Source organism: Lissotriton helveticus, chromosome 2_1 (genome assembly GCF_964261635.1).
Source record: "Lissotriton helveticus chromosome 2_1, aLisHel1.1, whole genome shotgun sequence".
NCBI lineage: Eukaryota > Metazoa > Chordata > Amphibia > Caudata > Salamandridae > Lissotriton > Lissotriton helveticus.
Genome location: NC_136059.1, coordinates 2,138,269,246 through 2,138,286,842, shown reverse-complemented (window position 1 = coordinate 2,138,286,842; position 17,597 = coordinate 2,138,269,246). Strand labels below are relative to the sequence as shown.

General features: G+C 43.8%; 1 protein-coding gene across 1 annotated transcript; it reads left to right on the top strand.

The window, feature by feature from the left end:
- Nucleotides 1–1,819: 1,819 nt before the first annotated feature.
- LOC144820036 (uncharacterized) lies at nt 1,820–14,361 on the top strand. Its single transcript, XM_078677692.1, has 4 exons — nt 1,820–3,520; nt 6,362–6,466; nt 7,010–7,102; nt 13,661–14,361. The coding sequence occupies exons 1-4, from the start codon at nt 3,484–3,486 to the stop codon at nt 14,032–14,034; spliced, it is 609 nt and encodes a 202-aa protein (XP_078533818.1). The 5' UTR covers nt 1,820–3,483; the 3' UTR covers nt 14,035–14,361.
- The last annotated feature ends 3,236 nt before the right edge of the window (nt 14,362–17,597 follow it).

Here is a 17,597-nt window from a genome sequence, read left to right as displayed (position 1 = left end):
CACATTTTTATCTTGAGTACATACTTTTCAGTTTTGGTATAAATATATTAATTTTGTCAAGCAAAACCTTCTAATTGTGTAGATTGGGCCAAACACAGGAGAGCTACTCAGAAGCAGCTGGAGAGCTACTAGTAGCTCACAAGCTACCCACTGGAGAAGCCTGCGTTAGGTCCATCCACACATGGGAGGTAACATTTCAATTGGAAGAAGTGTGCAAACACAGGGAGGAACAACTTTGTCCCCAAGTTTTCGGTCTAATAAATATAGTGCTGAAAATGTGCTGGGCACCATGCAAGCCGCACTAATATGGATATTTTTGGGTGTCTAGGTTTCAGAAATGCCTAGGGTTGGTAGCATTCCTGCAACCCTATCTTTAACACCAAAGTGTCTCTTGGCTGCAAGGAGTGGGTACAAACACACTCAAAACCTTCGGGCCCTTTCTGATATCTTTGTGCTTTCTGATACCATTGAGGAGGCTGATTGGGGGTAATTCACAAATTTGCGTTTTAGAGGGGCAGGAAGAATGTTTGGGCTCTGGGAGAAGGGTGTGGCCCAACCAAAGCCAAGCATCCAACAAATAATGTTTTTAATCCATGGTGTTACTATTGCCTTCTGCCTCCCTTTGGAAGACCTATTGGGCGATATCCCCCAATTACCCTTCACATGTTCTTCACTGTTGAGTACCCATATTGTAAGACGCTTTGGTCTCCCTTTGGTTATGTTATACTTTTATACAATGTTATTGAGACTCATTTATATTAGTCTGGCCTTTAGATTGTCATAAACTAATTAATGTCAATTCACTGGCTCAACCTTTTATAGTGTGGTCCTAATGGTCACAGTGTATCTTAAGATTCAAATTGCTGCTAATCTCTGTTCCTCTCAGGCTACTATCAAGGTCTATTGACCAGAGTTTAATTGGAAGAAACAGCCCCAAGCATTATCAGTAGGAAATATTGGAACTTCCTGTGGAACATGATATGTAGGATGGACTGTAAACACTGTATCACTCTCCCCAGCAACAAGGGCTTCTTTGGGATTGCCTGCTTTTGTTTTGAATGTCACTCGCAGCACACCCGTACTATTCTCACTCTTTATTGATTACCCTTATATGTATGATTCATTCTGTACCTCTAACAGGAGCTAGTTATAGGTTGGCCTACATGCAAATGCCTTTGTAGACTACTTATTTAATATGTTTCCTCAAATGGTATATATAAGGTTATTATATATAAAACAGTTTTCTAAGGTATCTGATTTTAGAAATAATAATACAACTCAGGTAATGGAGTTGTGAAATGCAAATCATCATTCTACCTTGCCAGAGATTCTACATCAGGCATTTTAACATCCTGACTAATTGATAAATCTGGTCCCATAATCTGGAGAATTTTACAAATAATTGATTGTTATTTACTTTGATGGGATTGGACAACATTCATACTAAATATTGGATACAATTAGAAATAACTAGGATCCTACCTAAACTCAAAAAAAGGAAAAACAGGCCAAATCACCAGGATTAATATGTGAAAATGTAGTGTGGGCCACATTTTATTGCCTGATGCCAAGTAATGTTCTCATCAAAGAAAATCTTAACTTATATGCTCCTAACACCTAATTGTTTTAAATAATATGTTTTGAGTTGTTAACATTTTTTTATCTGATCTAGCACCAAAAAGAAAAATATGTTGTCCCAAATGGGGACATTATATACCCGTTCTGCTTTATACACCCATCTAAGCTTTGCAATTTACTTTAGGGCTCAACCAAGCTAAAATTGCTGAAACACAAGCTTTGAGAGACCTCACATGGCAATCTGGGCATAAACCCGAGTGATATTGCTAAATTATGCATACATACCCCAGTACAGTTTGTAACATTAGAAACACAGCTAGAAATGCTTCATGGTAATGTAAACACGTTTCATGTTCAATTAATGACATTTTAGTCTTCAACCCACTATTGATTATGTTATACAACTTTATATTATTACAAAAATAGATCACGCAGGAAAAGGTAGGAACTCTAGGTGCATGGAGTTAGAAAATGGGGTATGTACTTGTGTGAATCCTAGTCCGTATTCCCTTTTGGAAGTTGTTTTAAACCAAGTATTAGAAATGACTGGTTGTTATTTGTCAACTAGATCATCTTTATGTATTTGGTAGGCCTCCGGCTATGGAAAACTGGAGGGTAAATTATGCTATTTATATGTACCTACTTAATTTGCCATATATTTTATTATGAATCATTGGTGTATATTTGATCCTCCAAAGGTAATGGTGGAGAATCGATACATAAACAACATCATACCAGCTTGTCACCAAAAGTATCAAATTATTAACTGGTTATGCTCGTTATATATAATGAATTTCACTTCAAATTAGGAAAACTGATAGTGTAATCAGATGTTAAGTTTAAAAGATTTTTGTAAATATATTACTATTTTTGATAGAGAAACATCTATTTCTCTCCTGATTTAAAAACAGAGCTGTCTGAGCTTTAGGTGTGCTGAAAGGTCTGGCAGGGCAGTGATTAATTGCTGCATCACCAGCAGTTCTACAGCCCTCTGGGTGGTGTAATGCATGACCAACTAGTTTCAGGGAAAAGAACATCGTGAAAGACCATACACCTTGTTGAAATTGTCCCAGGTAACACTGGATGGGGGTTTGGCAACAGGGATTACTGTGATTTACTGCTTCCAGCTTGTAATATTATGTTGATTGACAGGCAGTTGTACTATCTCTCATCCAGGTCAATGTGGCAGTAAGAAAGCCAATGAAGCAACGAAATGACTAAAAATTATTGGAGCGGTGCAGCATGCCTCCGGGGCTCCGTCTACATCAAAAATTAGTTTTATTCCTGAGGCTAATGATTACACTTATTAATTCACCAAACTATGTGAGAAATGATTCCTCGTGACATTGAGGATATTTATATTAAAAACGTTTAAGAAAGGACATTTTTAAGGTCAATTTTAATTATTCACCCGTGTATGTAACCTGCAATATTCCAACTCAATGTTGTTCTATGTCATTGTTGGTATTCGTCATGAAAAAACATTTGTATGTTACTCTAGATGATTAGACACATTTTAAAGTAAAGGTAGTTTTGCATGCCTTTCTTAAGTAAAAACTGTTCAATGTATTGTCATATATAGACTGTAAGAAATCTTCATGCAGACTGACAATATCACTGTATTTGCTGTTGATTAGCTCCTTGCACAATCTGGGCGGATAACACTTGACAACATAAGAGCGGTACAAAGCATGATTCCGAGTGTTACAGCTCAGAAGGAGGAAAATGTGAGATATTACTGCATTATCCTCAATTCTGATTCGGATGAGGAGATAAAACCGTGACTAGAAAAAATCACTATCAGAATTTTCTGGCCAGTTTTGCTGCACTTAATTATCTGCACTTAACTGTCCCATCTTCACAGCTTTCCCCTCTGCTAGGTTCTGTCAATCCCAACCTGCCAAAATGTATCCGGCTGGGAAAAGGCCATGGTATTTAAAACGTGAGTATGAACGTTATGCTTCATTTTTCATATTGAAAATCGGAAAATGATGGTTTTAAGCAGGTCTGGTAAATACCTGACCCTGGTATAATGCTGCTTCCCACCCAGTTCCTCTCAACTTTTAACGAGGGCCTATGACTTCTAATAAAACCTGCAATCTATCATCTATTTCTTTAAGATGATGTGATAAATGTAGTTACTGCAAGAAAACATACAGTTAAATAAAAATATCCTAAGAACCACCTGTTAATCTATGCCCATACATAATTATGTGACTCTGTGACCATGCTGTTCCTTTACATAATTACGGCTGTTCTGCATTTGCCACATAATATATCGGCTGCATAATTTCACTTTCTAATTAATGTATTCATGTGTTAAATTGGTACAATGAGCTAGAGCGTTTTCTAAGGCAGTATTATTGTGGGTTAAAATAATACTGCAAAATATGGTGCACCATAATTTAGTCAACCCTGCTTCACAACGTGGGGCTCAATGAGGGATCATTCCAGGAGCTTTATGTGTATTCTAATCGCCAATTAATTATTTTTCAATTGGCAAATTATTTGTGAAATTGATCAAAGTTGTGAAGAAGTTGGAGCAGATCATACCTTCCCGATCAATTCCAGTCAGGTCTTATACCTTGACGTTGAACGACCCAGCACTAATTATTGTTTATATGTATCGTTTAGTGACGTCTTCATTGGCCACATTTAGACATATCCCTGCCCTAACGATCTTTTACCTACCTTATTCCAGAAATACACCCATTTGTGAAGAATATTTTCCATCTATTCAGGGAGTATCGAAAATCAGCTGCAGGGAGTAAGTTCTTTCTTCTCTCAAGGAGACACGTCCAAACCTGCTCCTCTGGCCTCTCATTTTTAATGTATATTCCAATTTGTGTTTTATCACACTGATAATCTCTGATGATACTCACTTGTGCAGCCACCTTTCAGTTCTTCCTGACCAAAAGCTGAAGCTCTGCTTTTGACTACAGTCGTTTACATCCCGACGGCTTTCATATGTCGTCATCTGAAACAGCAAAATGCATGGGCCTCTAGAGCCAAGCAATCACAAGTCACAAACTTCAAGACAAATGGTTGGCGTCTATCTAGCCCCCAAGATCTAGGCAGAAAGAGCAAGAAAGCAAAGATCTTCCCGCTGGTCCTTGTGTAGATCTGTTTTGCTGAAACTACACACTGAAGCAAAATAATGTGTAGCCAATACTGTAAGAATGAAAGGCCTGAAAATTGGAATAAACTAAACCTTGAGTCAGGGCAAATTGCAGACCACCCGAGATCATTTGCTTCCATCAAAGGAAGGTTAAGCATCCTCTGCAGCTCGGGAGCAATCAGAAGAATATGGCACACACAGAGCCCTGTAACAGACGTCCTATTTACTTGGCATACTATCCAACACTGCACTCTCATTATTTCATAACCATTAATAAGCACACTTAAAAACTCCCAGAAAGTTAGGCAGTTCCTCTGTTATGTATGCTCAGCATTGAAGGGTACTAGCAAACGGTCTCAAAACACTACATCTCCCCTTATGTAAAATAACAAGTACAAACAACAGTCACATTACATTTCCTCAGTTAGTTGTCGAGGTGCTTGCACTAGTTGGCCAGATCGAGTGGTATGAGACAGTCGAGACACACTATCATTTGACACCGATGGCACAGGTCTGGTGCTTGATCTGGACTGTTAGGCAGGGTCACCACATTGATGATTGCAGAAGCTGACGAAAGCCGAGATAGGTGCCTAAAGTGTGTTGAGTCCCATGTGATGGACTTTCTGGGTTGATGTGCTGTCACCATGTGTCTTTCACGTCACAACCCTTTAATTGATCAAAACCAAATAGAGTGTCTTTTTTTTCTGCTTTCATGTCTGCTTGACCAGGACACAGTCACCTTCATCGAAGACTGTTTCCTGAGCTCTTCAATGCCGATCAGCATATGTTTTCAGCTTGCACTTTTGAGAAGTATCTGTGACACAAACCTTATCAACACACAAGGATTGTTCTACTTCCCACTGTGGCAGTTTGGTTCTGATGGCTATCCCAAATAGCACAGTGGCAGGACCCTTACCAGTTGTGGAGTGAGGAGTTGAACAATATGCAAGGAGGGCATTACACAAGGCCTAGTGATTGTTGTGCCACAGATGCTTGGCGCTACTAATCTTACTTGTTTGCAACTTTGCGCTTGTTTAGCGTGCTTATGTGAGAGTTTCTTTCAGAGAACTTAAGTTAGGTAACGCTAGAGAGACTCTAGTCCTTCCTTTGTCCCTCGGTCACTTAGAGATAGTGGTGGATTGATAGGTTTAGTTACTTATTAGTATGTGTTAGTAAATTTTTAGCGGTCTGCGTGACGCATCCTCTGTTACGTCACGTGTCTTGCTTAGTGCTGCTTACCCCAATCCTTATTAGAACCTTTTGTCATTTGTTTAGTGATTGGTAATAGGCTTAGCACTAGCAGAACATCAAATCTGATCAATATGTATGCATGTGTCCTCCATCTATGCATTTTTGAGGACTAAAATAAATGGAAATGCAGACTTAGTGAACAATTGGCCATCTGGAATAGGTGGGCTAGGTCAGGTGGTACTTAGGCTTAGTTAGAATTTCTGTAATCAGAATGGAATACTGGATTAGTGTTGATAAATAATAACTAGACAGTCCGCGAATCCTCCGATACTACTAGTTGACCAGATTAGATAGGTCAATTTTATTGCAATTGTTGTTTCCATAAATGTTTTTTGACCTTTTTAAAAATATTTTATTTGTTTCACACCAACCATTAATATTTCTCTCTTTCTTTCTTATATCTTTCATGATCAGCATCCAGGGGCAAGAAGAAGGGGTCGGAGTCGGCGGGAGTAGAAGGAGAACACCAGGGACAGGACCAGGACCGCTCTTCTACCGAGGACTCTGCTGCTGGTCCCAGTAAGTCTTCCTGTTGTTAATATTAATAATTATATTTCCCTAACTTTTACTGCACCTTATTTTTTCCGAACTATTGTTTCCGTTTCCTAATGTTATTTTTTACCATTTTTTCTACAATCTAGATTATCTGTTACTAAAATCTTGTTATCCCCGCCTCTAACTGCCTGTGCTATGACTCTCTGTAATACTACTATTATTCGTTTGTCTGTAGCTAAGCTTGCTCAGTTGGCCACTCTTTCTTTAAAAGGTTTATTAAAACTCAGATTCACTAATAGCTCTGGCCACTGAGTTCAGTCCTTTGGGTTGGCCTCTTCTAGTATTATTAATCTAGGGAGGCTTTTCGACAATCCCACCAACAAAATGACTATTTTTGATAGGATAGGGCATACTACTACTATACTACTCTCCTATAGGACCTGATTGTTACTAGTGATGTCTGTTGTATATGTATGTAATAACTTGTTTTTCAATCTTGCTAATGAAAAAGAATAAAATAGGGGGAGGTGTATATGGCATCTAAAAAATGTGCAATGTTTTTTCTAGGCGTACCGACCACCAGCGCGGAAGCCAGCTGTGTGGAGGGAGAAGGAAATGCAGCAACTTTAGGGCATGAGCCAGCAGCAGTGGCGGGCGGTGGTAAGTTATATTCCTTACTTGTTGACATTACATTCGCTGCAATGCACTGTACTGTTGGGAGAGACTAAGCAGTATATTCACAAGAATGTGTGCTAAACATCACCAAAAAATGGTAATGCAACTTTAAACATCACAGCCAATCGTTGGAAAATAACCCTGTGTCAATGCGGAATTCACAACAAGGCGGTACCATGCGATACTCTGCCGAAATCTCTGCGATACAACCACCTCGACTGAGATAAAAACACAAACCACAACACCAAAAATCATGCAATAAGCCCATGCACGATGAGGAAAGCAGGGATAGTTAAGCCCTGCCAGTCCCGTGACACACACAGAAGTGAAAAACCACACTGCTGGAAAGGGAGAAGGGTGAGACAATTCAGAGCTGAAGGGACATCTCACACACAATGCAGCACACACACATTGGAAAAAGAGCACCCCAACATTGAACACAATGTGGTACACACACCATTTGCACAAACAAACAAAGGACACAAGTGCACCCGCCTGTGGCCTGTAAACGGCCATACGCATCTGGCAAAGCACGAAACAGGGACATGATAATGCATAAGTACAAAGCCACAGTCCTGATGGCGTAGCAATGCACATATGGCAGGGAGCCAGAGAGTCCGTGACACACACATTGGCATACAAATCGAGACACAGCACAGTTAGAGACAAGTGAAAGTGCAGAATTGATATCAACAAGTGTGTGTCAGTGCGGCCAAGAGAATTGCCACGATATGCAGGCCCATGCAGCATCATGCCTGAATGAGGAACGTAGGAAAGCGCCCATGTCCACCTTGGGGGAGTCCATCACCAACACAAGTCAGTGCCAACTTGCATTGGTTGTCCGCCCCGGGATTGTGATTCCAGGTCAATGCAGCCATGTCCACTGTTGTCTTAGTATATGTGACCAGATTCCCAACTTGCAACCAGGCTTCGAGACACATGCAATGGGTCACATCCAGTTGTGGCTACAGGTACCTTGTCACTCGTCCATGAGCGCGAGTGCAGCAGCATTAGGCCAACAGCTCCAATGAGCGATTGTCGTACAACACATCTGACATGTCGTCAACGTAATCCATCAGCTGACCCGGACAGATGTGCTGACTCCAACCACTCGACCCAAAGTGCACCAAAGCCCAAACAGGTATTGGCTCAATGTGCTCACTGCACACGACGACTCGTGCAATCTCCCAGGCCCAGTTTCCAGCCTGCATGCCAAACATCCATGCATGCCATAAACGGGCATCACTGTGACACTCCTGGTCGTAGGCCCATAGGGGACGCACACACACGTCGAAATCCAGGTCAGCTACCGTTACGTTGGAGAGGCAGACATCTACGAACAATTCGAATATGCCTGAGTGACAACGCAACACGGGCTGAATGCAGGTGACGTGCGCAAGCTCAGCCGGTAACTGATCCGCAGCACTGCCAACGGCAGTGCCCCCAGTACATGAGCAGACGTGCACGGTACGGGTCCACGTGACCGGAGTCGAGTGCCCGGGATGGTCTGCCATTGCGTCAGTGGCTCTACTTGAAGCGGCACTGGCTTGTCCTGCGCCAGTCTGGGGATGAAATGGCACAGCTTGGTGCAATGAGCAGTGTCTGTGTTCAACGGGTGCAGGCCTGGGGTGCGTGTGAAGGTCATTTCATGCACACTAACTACGACCAAGGACTTCTGCATGTGGGATGTGTACACGTTGGTCTCATGTCGGGCAGTACGTATTTTGGGAGTCGCAAGCAAATGCTATTGTATCTGTCAGGGGGTGCTGGACACATGCAAGTTCCTGCTCGGAGCTGCAGATGTCCCAATGCCTGATCATTCAGACAAAGGACCTTTCATCCCTACAATAACTTCACCATCTGCATGCATACAGGAGATGCACTGAGGCCTGTCGTGGGTGTGGTGGGACGTCTGCGACCCTGGGAATCATGGCACATGAGTGGCCTCACTTTTTGTTACATTGTTACACAGCTGCTCCTCTCTTCCAAGAGCCCCCACACTTGATTGTGCTGTGTGGTTGCATCACAAGCACTCCTACGGCACACCATTGTAATGCCTGTCCATGCATGTCCAGAGGCATGCCAACAACACTGTGATGCTGGCCTTTGAAGGTGAGCGGCCATGTGAGTGTAGGGCAATGGTCTAGACAGGGTTCGCACCGGTGTACAGCCCATGGCTGGCTGTGATCGTGGTGAGAATGAGGCCGGGCGACTGACTCAAGCACCACAGGACTGATACACATGACACGTGGCATGCATGTGTCAAGACACCGAGCAGTCTTGCGCTCCTACATGTCCCCGTATGTACGGGCCCGCCCTCCTGGTGCATGCTACATTGCAACATCGACTACTCTGGCCCTGGTGGCAACTACACCCCAACACAGAGACACACTTACTGCACCTTCCGCCCAAGGCCAGGTCCGAGCCATCCCCTGCTCCCCCTGCTGAATCAGCACACCCCTGCACTGACCTGACATATGCTGGACCAGCACACGTCACTTGTACATGCAGGGGGGTACGTGAACAGCTACATGTCCAGGGTCACTGCCAACGCTGAGGTGACATGGTAACATCCACTGAAGACAGCACACTGTGATGTTGTAGGGCCCGTGCCCATCATTCTGACACAATGACCACATAGACACACTTCCTCAGATGGTGTGAATGGCTACAGGCACATGCGCATGGCCACATTTAACACCTTAGCCGCGGTAGGATTTACCGTGGCGCGCTGAGTTTTTTTAAAACCCGCGTTACATGACGAGCTCAGCTCGTCATGAGTGTACGAGAGGCGTACCTCATGACGAGCTGAGCTCGTCATGAGCGTGGAAGGGGTTAATAGCAGACACACACATATCAAGTGACACCTGTGTTTGATATGTCGGGGGTGTGCACACCAGCTGGCAAGGGCTGCCTGGGGCAGTCAGAAATCGACAACAGTGTACATCGTAAAGGACACAACCATTCAACCATAAAGGCCCCATGACTTGTGCTGCACAGAGTTAGTGGCCCGGGATGCACAGTGGCTGACACAGGCCTACTGCCATGGGATGCTGACCTGTGGGAGACTGAGGTATGGTCACAAGTGCAGAGCAGGTTTCCGTAGATGTAAAAGAAGCTTGTCGCAGAGTGTCTCGATGGACAGCGGAAGGTGTACCCCCGAGGCATGATGCAGAGGGCAGGACCACACTGAAACAGTCAGTATGGTAGAGATGAATGGAACAGACAGATGTCGGAGACCAAGTCCGGACCAGCCAGATGAAGATGCAGGAAACCACCGCCCATGACCTCAGCCACCACCAAAGTCCAACCAGATAGTGCCCATGACTCTTTGCACACAGAGTTAGTGGCACCAGTGCTGTTAGGGGATGCTACCTGTGTTGAGGCGTGTCCAATGGTGTGGATACTTCTACATCTTACCCAAGACACAGTTCCACATGTGTAACCTACTAGACTGCAGTGTAGGCCTGAGGCAGCTGCAAGCATGGGCAATTCACAGAGTGTCGCCAGCTTAGGTTGGATGACCCCACCGGCCTGCGTAGTTCAGGTTCAGTGGCACTACGGGACGCGGATTTGCGGTGAACAGGGTTGATGTCACCAGGTCAGTTGTTGATAGTGTTCGATCACCTCCGTGACATTGATCCGGCTTTCGTCCGGACTGAGCCACATCTTCTTCTTACTCCTCTCCATGCTTTCACTGGTGTGGACTCAGCCATTCATGATTCATTACTAAGTGCTGGATGTGGGGCCTACTGGTCCGCAGGGTAGGCCTGAGCCCTCATCCACGTGTCGCTGGCTTGCATTGAACAGGGTTAGTGGCACCACGTGTCACCGGCTTGCGTTGAACAGGGTTAGTGGCACCACGTGTCGCCGGCTTGTGTTGAACAGGGTAAGTAGCACTATGTGTCGCCGGCTTGCTTTGAACAGGGTTTGTGGCACTACATGTTGCAGGCCTGCCATATGCAATTATGCCTCACTGAGCGAAGGAAGTCTGGTGCTGTGGCCACTGGCACTGACTTGGGGACACTGACATTCAGGACTCGGGACACAGTTCCACATGTGGGGCCTACTGGGCCAAAGAGGACGCCGGTGGAGTATGTCAATGGAAAGGAGTAATCTAGATCAGCGTCAGGGGGACCAGCGATGTCTGCAGAGACTGCAGAGGTCACAGGACTGGTGCTTGGAGCTTGCACCGGCACGTGGTGGGCCCTCTTTGACATACGCCGTTGTAGGCAGGTGAGCGGAGCCTTGTTGGTGCACTGGGACAGGCATGATGGGTCTAGGGACCAATGGCCCGGGGTGCAGCAGGTGCACAGGGACAAAGGCCTGCCGCGCTCAGTGCAGGTCTCATGGCAGGCTGAGAGGCGCCACCCTGGAAGACGTGTTGTCCATTCTGAATGAGAACCATGACCAGTGTGACAGGCCTTTTGTTCACACCACTAGGCAAGCCTGGCGTACGCGGGTCTAACCCACTATGCACGTGCATGCAGGGGGAGAGGTAACTAGTGACATTTCCGCGTTCTGCCCCACAGCCTGTGGGGACATGGTAGCACCCACTGGCCACTACACAATGCACCACGGTTGATCTCCACATGGCCATTTCCGTGGTTTTCTCTCTGTGGTCTGTCCGGCACCTCCACGCCACACCTGGCATTGGGTCGGTTCACATTCCTTAGTCACTTACCGTTCTCACACATGCCTGCTCCATGCCTCTCCTCACATCCTGCTATTGCATGGTCAATGTCTCCGTGGCATCTGTGGGTCTTAAGGTGTGGCTCTTGACTGGGCTCCATTTATGCTGCAAGTAGTCGTCCTGCTTAACACCAGCAAAAGGCCGGATTTAATTCCCTGCTGCTACCGCAGCTTATATCAGTTATTGGTTCGCATCGCAGACCTGGCAGTTGGCTGTGAAAGTGGTGTTGTGGTTTTTTTCTTGTGTTTTTGCACAGGAACGCCTACTCTGCATCTCATTAGGGTTAGTTGGTGGTGTCCACCGTGGAGATACATTTTGGGGCAGTTATCGTGAGAATCTGGGCAATGTCTGTATTTTTCACCAGCTTTTGAATGGGGTGTGAAATCTATCTCCACTTTTGATGCGTTAAGGTGGGGATAAATCAGAGATAAGTCCTTGTGTATATCCCCCGAAATTGTTGTGAATAACCATTGAAGAAGACACCCTTTACTTAGCATTAGCAATAGCACTAGAGGTAGAAGTTGAATAACTAATGGCCTCTTTTATCTGACTTCAACTCAGCTGTGAAAGTATTATGGAGAAGACTAAGTGTCAGATCAGATGACATTGTTGGAGGTTTTAAAGGAGAGGAGAAAGTAGGGTGGAAGAAGGAAGGACGGGCAAGATATCATATTTCTGATTATGACTGGCAGAGAAGGATACGAGGGGGCATGCATAGGTGGCTGATATGAATCAGATGCATGGGTGGTTGAAGGATGGGTGGAAGGCGAACACAAATATGCCTTCCTGGGTGAGTGAAACTGTATGGCTGGATAGCAATAATCCTCTGGGGTGTTTCATGTGTCAAATTCAAAGCCAAGGCAAGCATGGAAGGAAGGATGCATGGGTGGTTAAAAAAAAAGAATAAATGTTTGTTGTTGGTGAAACAAACTAAGGTTTGTTGAGAGATTAGGAAGAATGATAGACATGTTTACTTTGAATGGATAAATGCCTGGATGGTATTCATCATAGATAGCATCGGTGGAGACTGTGACTGGATGAAGAGTCTTACTTTGTAGAGAATGTAAAAGAAACCGCACCAGAATAGCAAAGCCAAGGAGAATAGAAGTTGTATCTTTAGAATACACCCTTGACTCACAGTAGTTTGCAAGCACAGCATATATAATGTGTATGTATGTTGTTATTAAGCACCTCCCTCTGACTATGTGGCCCACTCTCTACCTTAGTTAATTTATTTTTGACTGTGTCAGCCTGCCATGGGGGGCCTAGCTATCGGCTGCATGGTTACACAATCAATCAAAATAAAGTACCTCATGTCATCCCATATATAGGAAATGATCATTTGGATCAGATATCATCTGCCTCTTTGTAGTAGTCAGGGCAGGGTGTAAGTGAGAGTGAAATTGAGCAGTTGCCCTTGATGATCATGTAACAGAGTATGGCCAGTTCCACCCGTAATAGAAAAATACAATTATTGTGTAGTCAGCTTCCCCACCTATAGACAGTAGTAAATAAAAACGAATGTGAATCTGCTTCACGAGTATGTTTGTCTTCGGCACAAGCTGACTGAGCTGGCAGGCCACTACAACAAGGTTATGTAATTTTGCTAAACAAGAGAAAAGAAGAAGACTGTGTGCTGTGCATTCAAGTCCATAGTCCTAGTATAATGCCAGAAAACTCCCACAAATGTTAGAGGCCGAGGAAGTGGGAGGATAGATACATACCACAAATTTTATATACTGTGCTTGCTAATGCTAATGAGCCACTCTGTGCCGAATTAATTTGTTTTACTGTTTTGCTAAGAGTATATTGTTAGTTTGTGACTTTACACTTTTTTCTCCTTGATATAGCTACTCCTTCCCAATACAAATCCAAGCCGGACAGGAAGGAGTTGGCAGCCATGGCCTGGCGCTGGAAGCTTGAGGCAATTCTAAAAGAGTATCGGGAGCCGGTGGTGGTTCTAGCGGAAGAGGAGGGGGAGGAGGCGGCAGCAGATGTAGCCTTCTCCAATGCCCCGGGCCCCAGCCAGGCCCCCTTGGCACTTGAGTGGTACGGCACCGCGGTCTGGCAGCTGCCCACCGCCGCACTTCATCCAGCACTCTTGCCCCCCCTGTGGATGCAATTGCAGAAAATTCCAGCACTGCATGCTCCTCCAAAATGCCCGCTGAGAGGAATGGATAAATGTCCTGGAAAAGCGACTAGCCCATCGAGAGAGACCCTGTAGGATTGCCCCTTTTTTATTCCTTTTTTTGGTGGATGGGAATTGGGCATTGGGGTTTATGGACAATTGGTTGGACTTTTTTATTTTGGACATTGGTTGAGGTTAGGGAGCGGGGTGGGTCAGGTGCTGTTGTCGGGTTTTTTACATCGTTTATTTTTGTTAGGGGATTAAGTTATATTTATACTTTACATACGATGTTAATGTTTTGTGGGGCGTTACTGTTTTACGTTGCACTGTTTCCTTGCTGCTGCAGGGCCACAGCCAGTGTTTGATTTAAATAATCTGCCGATTGTAAGACACAAACAGATAAATGCGGTACCCCCTCACTGAGTGACTTGTCCTACTAGTCCTGTCAGTCTCTCCTCCTAGTCTATGCATTCTGCAACTGGACTCAAGGGGTATGTGCATTAATTTCCATTACTAATTATGCATCCCCCCAAACCTTTTCTATTACCTGTGATTGATGTTTAACTAAGGCACATCGATGTCTGCATGGTGTTGATGGTATGGGTTCACAACATGCCATGGTTGTGGTGGTAGTACTAGTAGACACTGGCAGTAGAATTTGCAAAAAAAGAAAATGAGACAGTCAGTCGCCTGAGAGAAACTCTCGGAGAAGTAGTAGAACGAAGCACAGTAGAGTACAGTACACAAGAAGACTGCCAAACAATAATAATAATGCTGATTAGCAATACTAAATTAAAATAAAACATAATGGTGGCGGGGATAGCCTAGTACAACAAGTTACAAAGTGTGGTTGTGTGGATTCACTCAAAACAAGGGAATCCTTTAGTGCTGTGTAGGATGATTATGAATCCAATCAATGCCGGCAATTAATGATGATGGATTAGGTTGCTTTGGAAAAAAATTGACTTGCAAATATACTGAGCATCGGTGTGCAAGCAGAAGAAGATCCTTGCCCTGCCTTGAAATTGAATTAGTGTTGCTTTCACCACATCCCCCAATAAGCGTGCGATCAATTAATGGTGTACATTTAATTTAGTCACACCTCAATATAAAGTACACAGCCTGGGGGAAGAGAGTTAGGGTTTGATGAATGGTTGGGAAGGGGATCTGCAGAAAAGTTTGACAAAGAAAAACACTACACATGGACAAACAAAACACAATCTTGGCAGTCGACCATCATATCCATAAATCTGTTAAGGGAGAAAAAGGAAATGCATGCAGGATGATGATGACTTCATGGTTAATGATATGTAGTACTTACTAACTAGACTAGTAGACAGTACAAGGTAGCAGTATAATATTAATTATTATGCAATTTGCCTTGCCTGTCTGCCCTCAGAGAGAGACAAATTACATACAGTTTTACTTCTGTTGGACCGGGGTTACTTTTTAAAGCTAGAAAATAAATTAAAAAATAGCTGTAGGGATCAATTATAAGCAGAGAGCAAACAACAACAACATACAGTATTAATAATTGAAGAGAAAAAATAAATCAAATTATTGAAAAGATGATGAATATTTTACTGTATGTTATCCTGGTCAAATTGGGGAGTTGCATCTTGGCATTCCTCTTCGCCCTCCTGTCCACGCTGCGTCCGTCAATCTTAGGTACCACTGCCTGCCTGGCAGATATAGATTTGTAGGTGAGTGTGAGTTGTTTTTCCCAGTATAGCACATGGTAAAAGCCGGCCTGCAAGTGTAGATGGAAAAACAAAAGGGATATTTAAAAATCAAGCAGAAAAAAAACATACATTACCGAGGAGTGCAAACACTTTCAGAGCAGCATGGCTAAATCATGTCTACTCTGTTGTCTGTTTCCAGCTTTAACCTACAACAGCAACAGGACAGAACAGGCACATAGCACCTACCCAACCTCCACTTAGCTTAGATTTTGACTGAGCCAGACAGAGCACACATGTCACATATATACAGCAACATAGCATTTTCCAAAGTAGGTAACTAAATCAATGGCATGCACAGCTGTCAGTCATACCACTACTACTACACCCGTGACTCGACTTCACCCATACACAGACATGTAGGTCTGCTGTGGTTAATGTTGACTTGTTTACCTTTTATGCCACTCATGAAACACCCTGAGTTATTCCATCAATCATCTCCGATCCTACTGAGTGACTGCGTAGATATTATGTCACTGTGGTCATCATGGTGTTGTTCAACTCAGTGTGCAGTGTACAGAATGAGTCCACATTCCATATATTCAAAATGCAATGGATAGGCCTGTAGTAGAATTTTGTTATTAAACTACAAGAAGGGAAACATTGACTTGAGTTACTTTTAGTGGGTAGATTAAATAAAAGAACACAATGAATTCACCTCATGCACAACAAACAATAACGCAAACACCAATCACTCAGTCAGCGTCCAATGCATGCCATCGTTCATTACTTGTTCCTTCTCATCTTAATTTAAGGGGCAGTCTCTCTCATCTCGGAAAGGAGGATAGCTATAGTAGTCATCATGTTTTACTTCTTTTGGAAGGACTCAACAAGGCAACTTTTCTTTTACTATTAATCTACATCCAATCGTCATCTGGCTTGAGGGAAATGGAGTTAGGGCGAGTCAGGAGGATGGTGGAGCAGGATTCAGAGGAGTGGACTTCAGTTAATTGCAGACAGCTGCATATTCAATATGGCAATAAAAAGACTAGAAGACAGCGATGATGGATTTGTTGTGAGTCGAAGTTTCAAACCAGAAAGACAGATACACTCAAACAAAAGGAAATAAGAAAGGAAGAAAGTAAGAAAGTAAGAAGTTCAAGCCTAGTGGTCAGGGAAGTATAGGTCGTCCTCTCTGGCGGTTCAACCAGAAGTAGGTAATCATCTAAAACACTACTTCTGTCACCTAAATCCCTGTCCTCCTTTTCTTGCATTGATTTATGTATTGTGTAATTCGGTGGTATAAAGTGCTGATTCATTTTGATTATGGTTAACCTCTCCACTTTTTTGCGTGACAGACTGGCCCTTTTTACTGTTACAATGGCACCAGCAGCACTGAAAACACAATCAGAAGAGACACTGGCAACAGGGCAAGCCAGATAGTTTATCACCAGCCTGCTGAGCGCTGGCCATAGGCCCATTTTTTCATACCAATAATGCAATGGGTTTTGATCAATGTAGACCTCGGTCATCCAGATAGGCCTGGACCATCCGTTCAATGCTATGGGGTGCTCCACTATGCTTGGCCTCTTTTGTCTTTGCATCAGCACTGGACCTAGCAAACCTTTGCTGTAAATACCAAGCCTCTTCTGATTTTACTGAAGATGATCCTGTTCTTGCTGTTGTCGATAGTGTTGGTCACCGCCCTGAGCCAAACGCACTGCCTTCAGGCTCTGAAGTTGAACTTGACTCCAGATGCCCTGCTGCAGTACTTGTTGTGGGTTTGATTAGCAGGCATTTAATTAACAGCCATTCATTTTTCAAGTCAGTGGCTGCCTCAGCTATCCAACTTTTATACTCGGCAACATGCACTTCTGAATAATGAATCTTTTTTTTAATTTTTATTATTTTTAGTCACTAGTAAGTACAATAAGAACAAAAAAAACATACATAACATAGAAGACAGAAAAAGAAAGGGTA

Excerpts from the sequence above, each read along its gene's own strand:
- LOC144820036 (XM_078677692.1), top strand. The coding sequence starts at position 3,484 with ATGTATCCGGCTGGGAAAAGGCCATGGTATTTAAAAC. Across the intron at positions 3,521-6,361 it reads AAGGCCATGGTATTTAAAAC|CATCCAGGGGCAAGAAGAAG; the intron begins GTGAGTATGAAC and ends TTTCATGATCAG. Across the intron at positions 7,103-13,660 it reads AGCAGCAGTGGCGGGCGGTG|CTACTCCTTCCCAATACAAA; the intron begins GTAAGTTATATT and ends TCCTTGATATAG.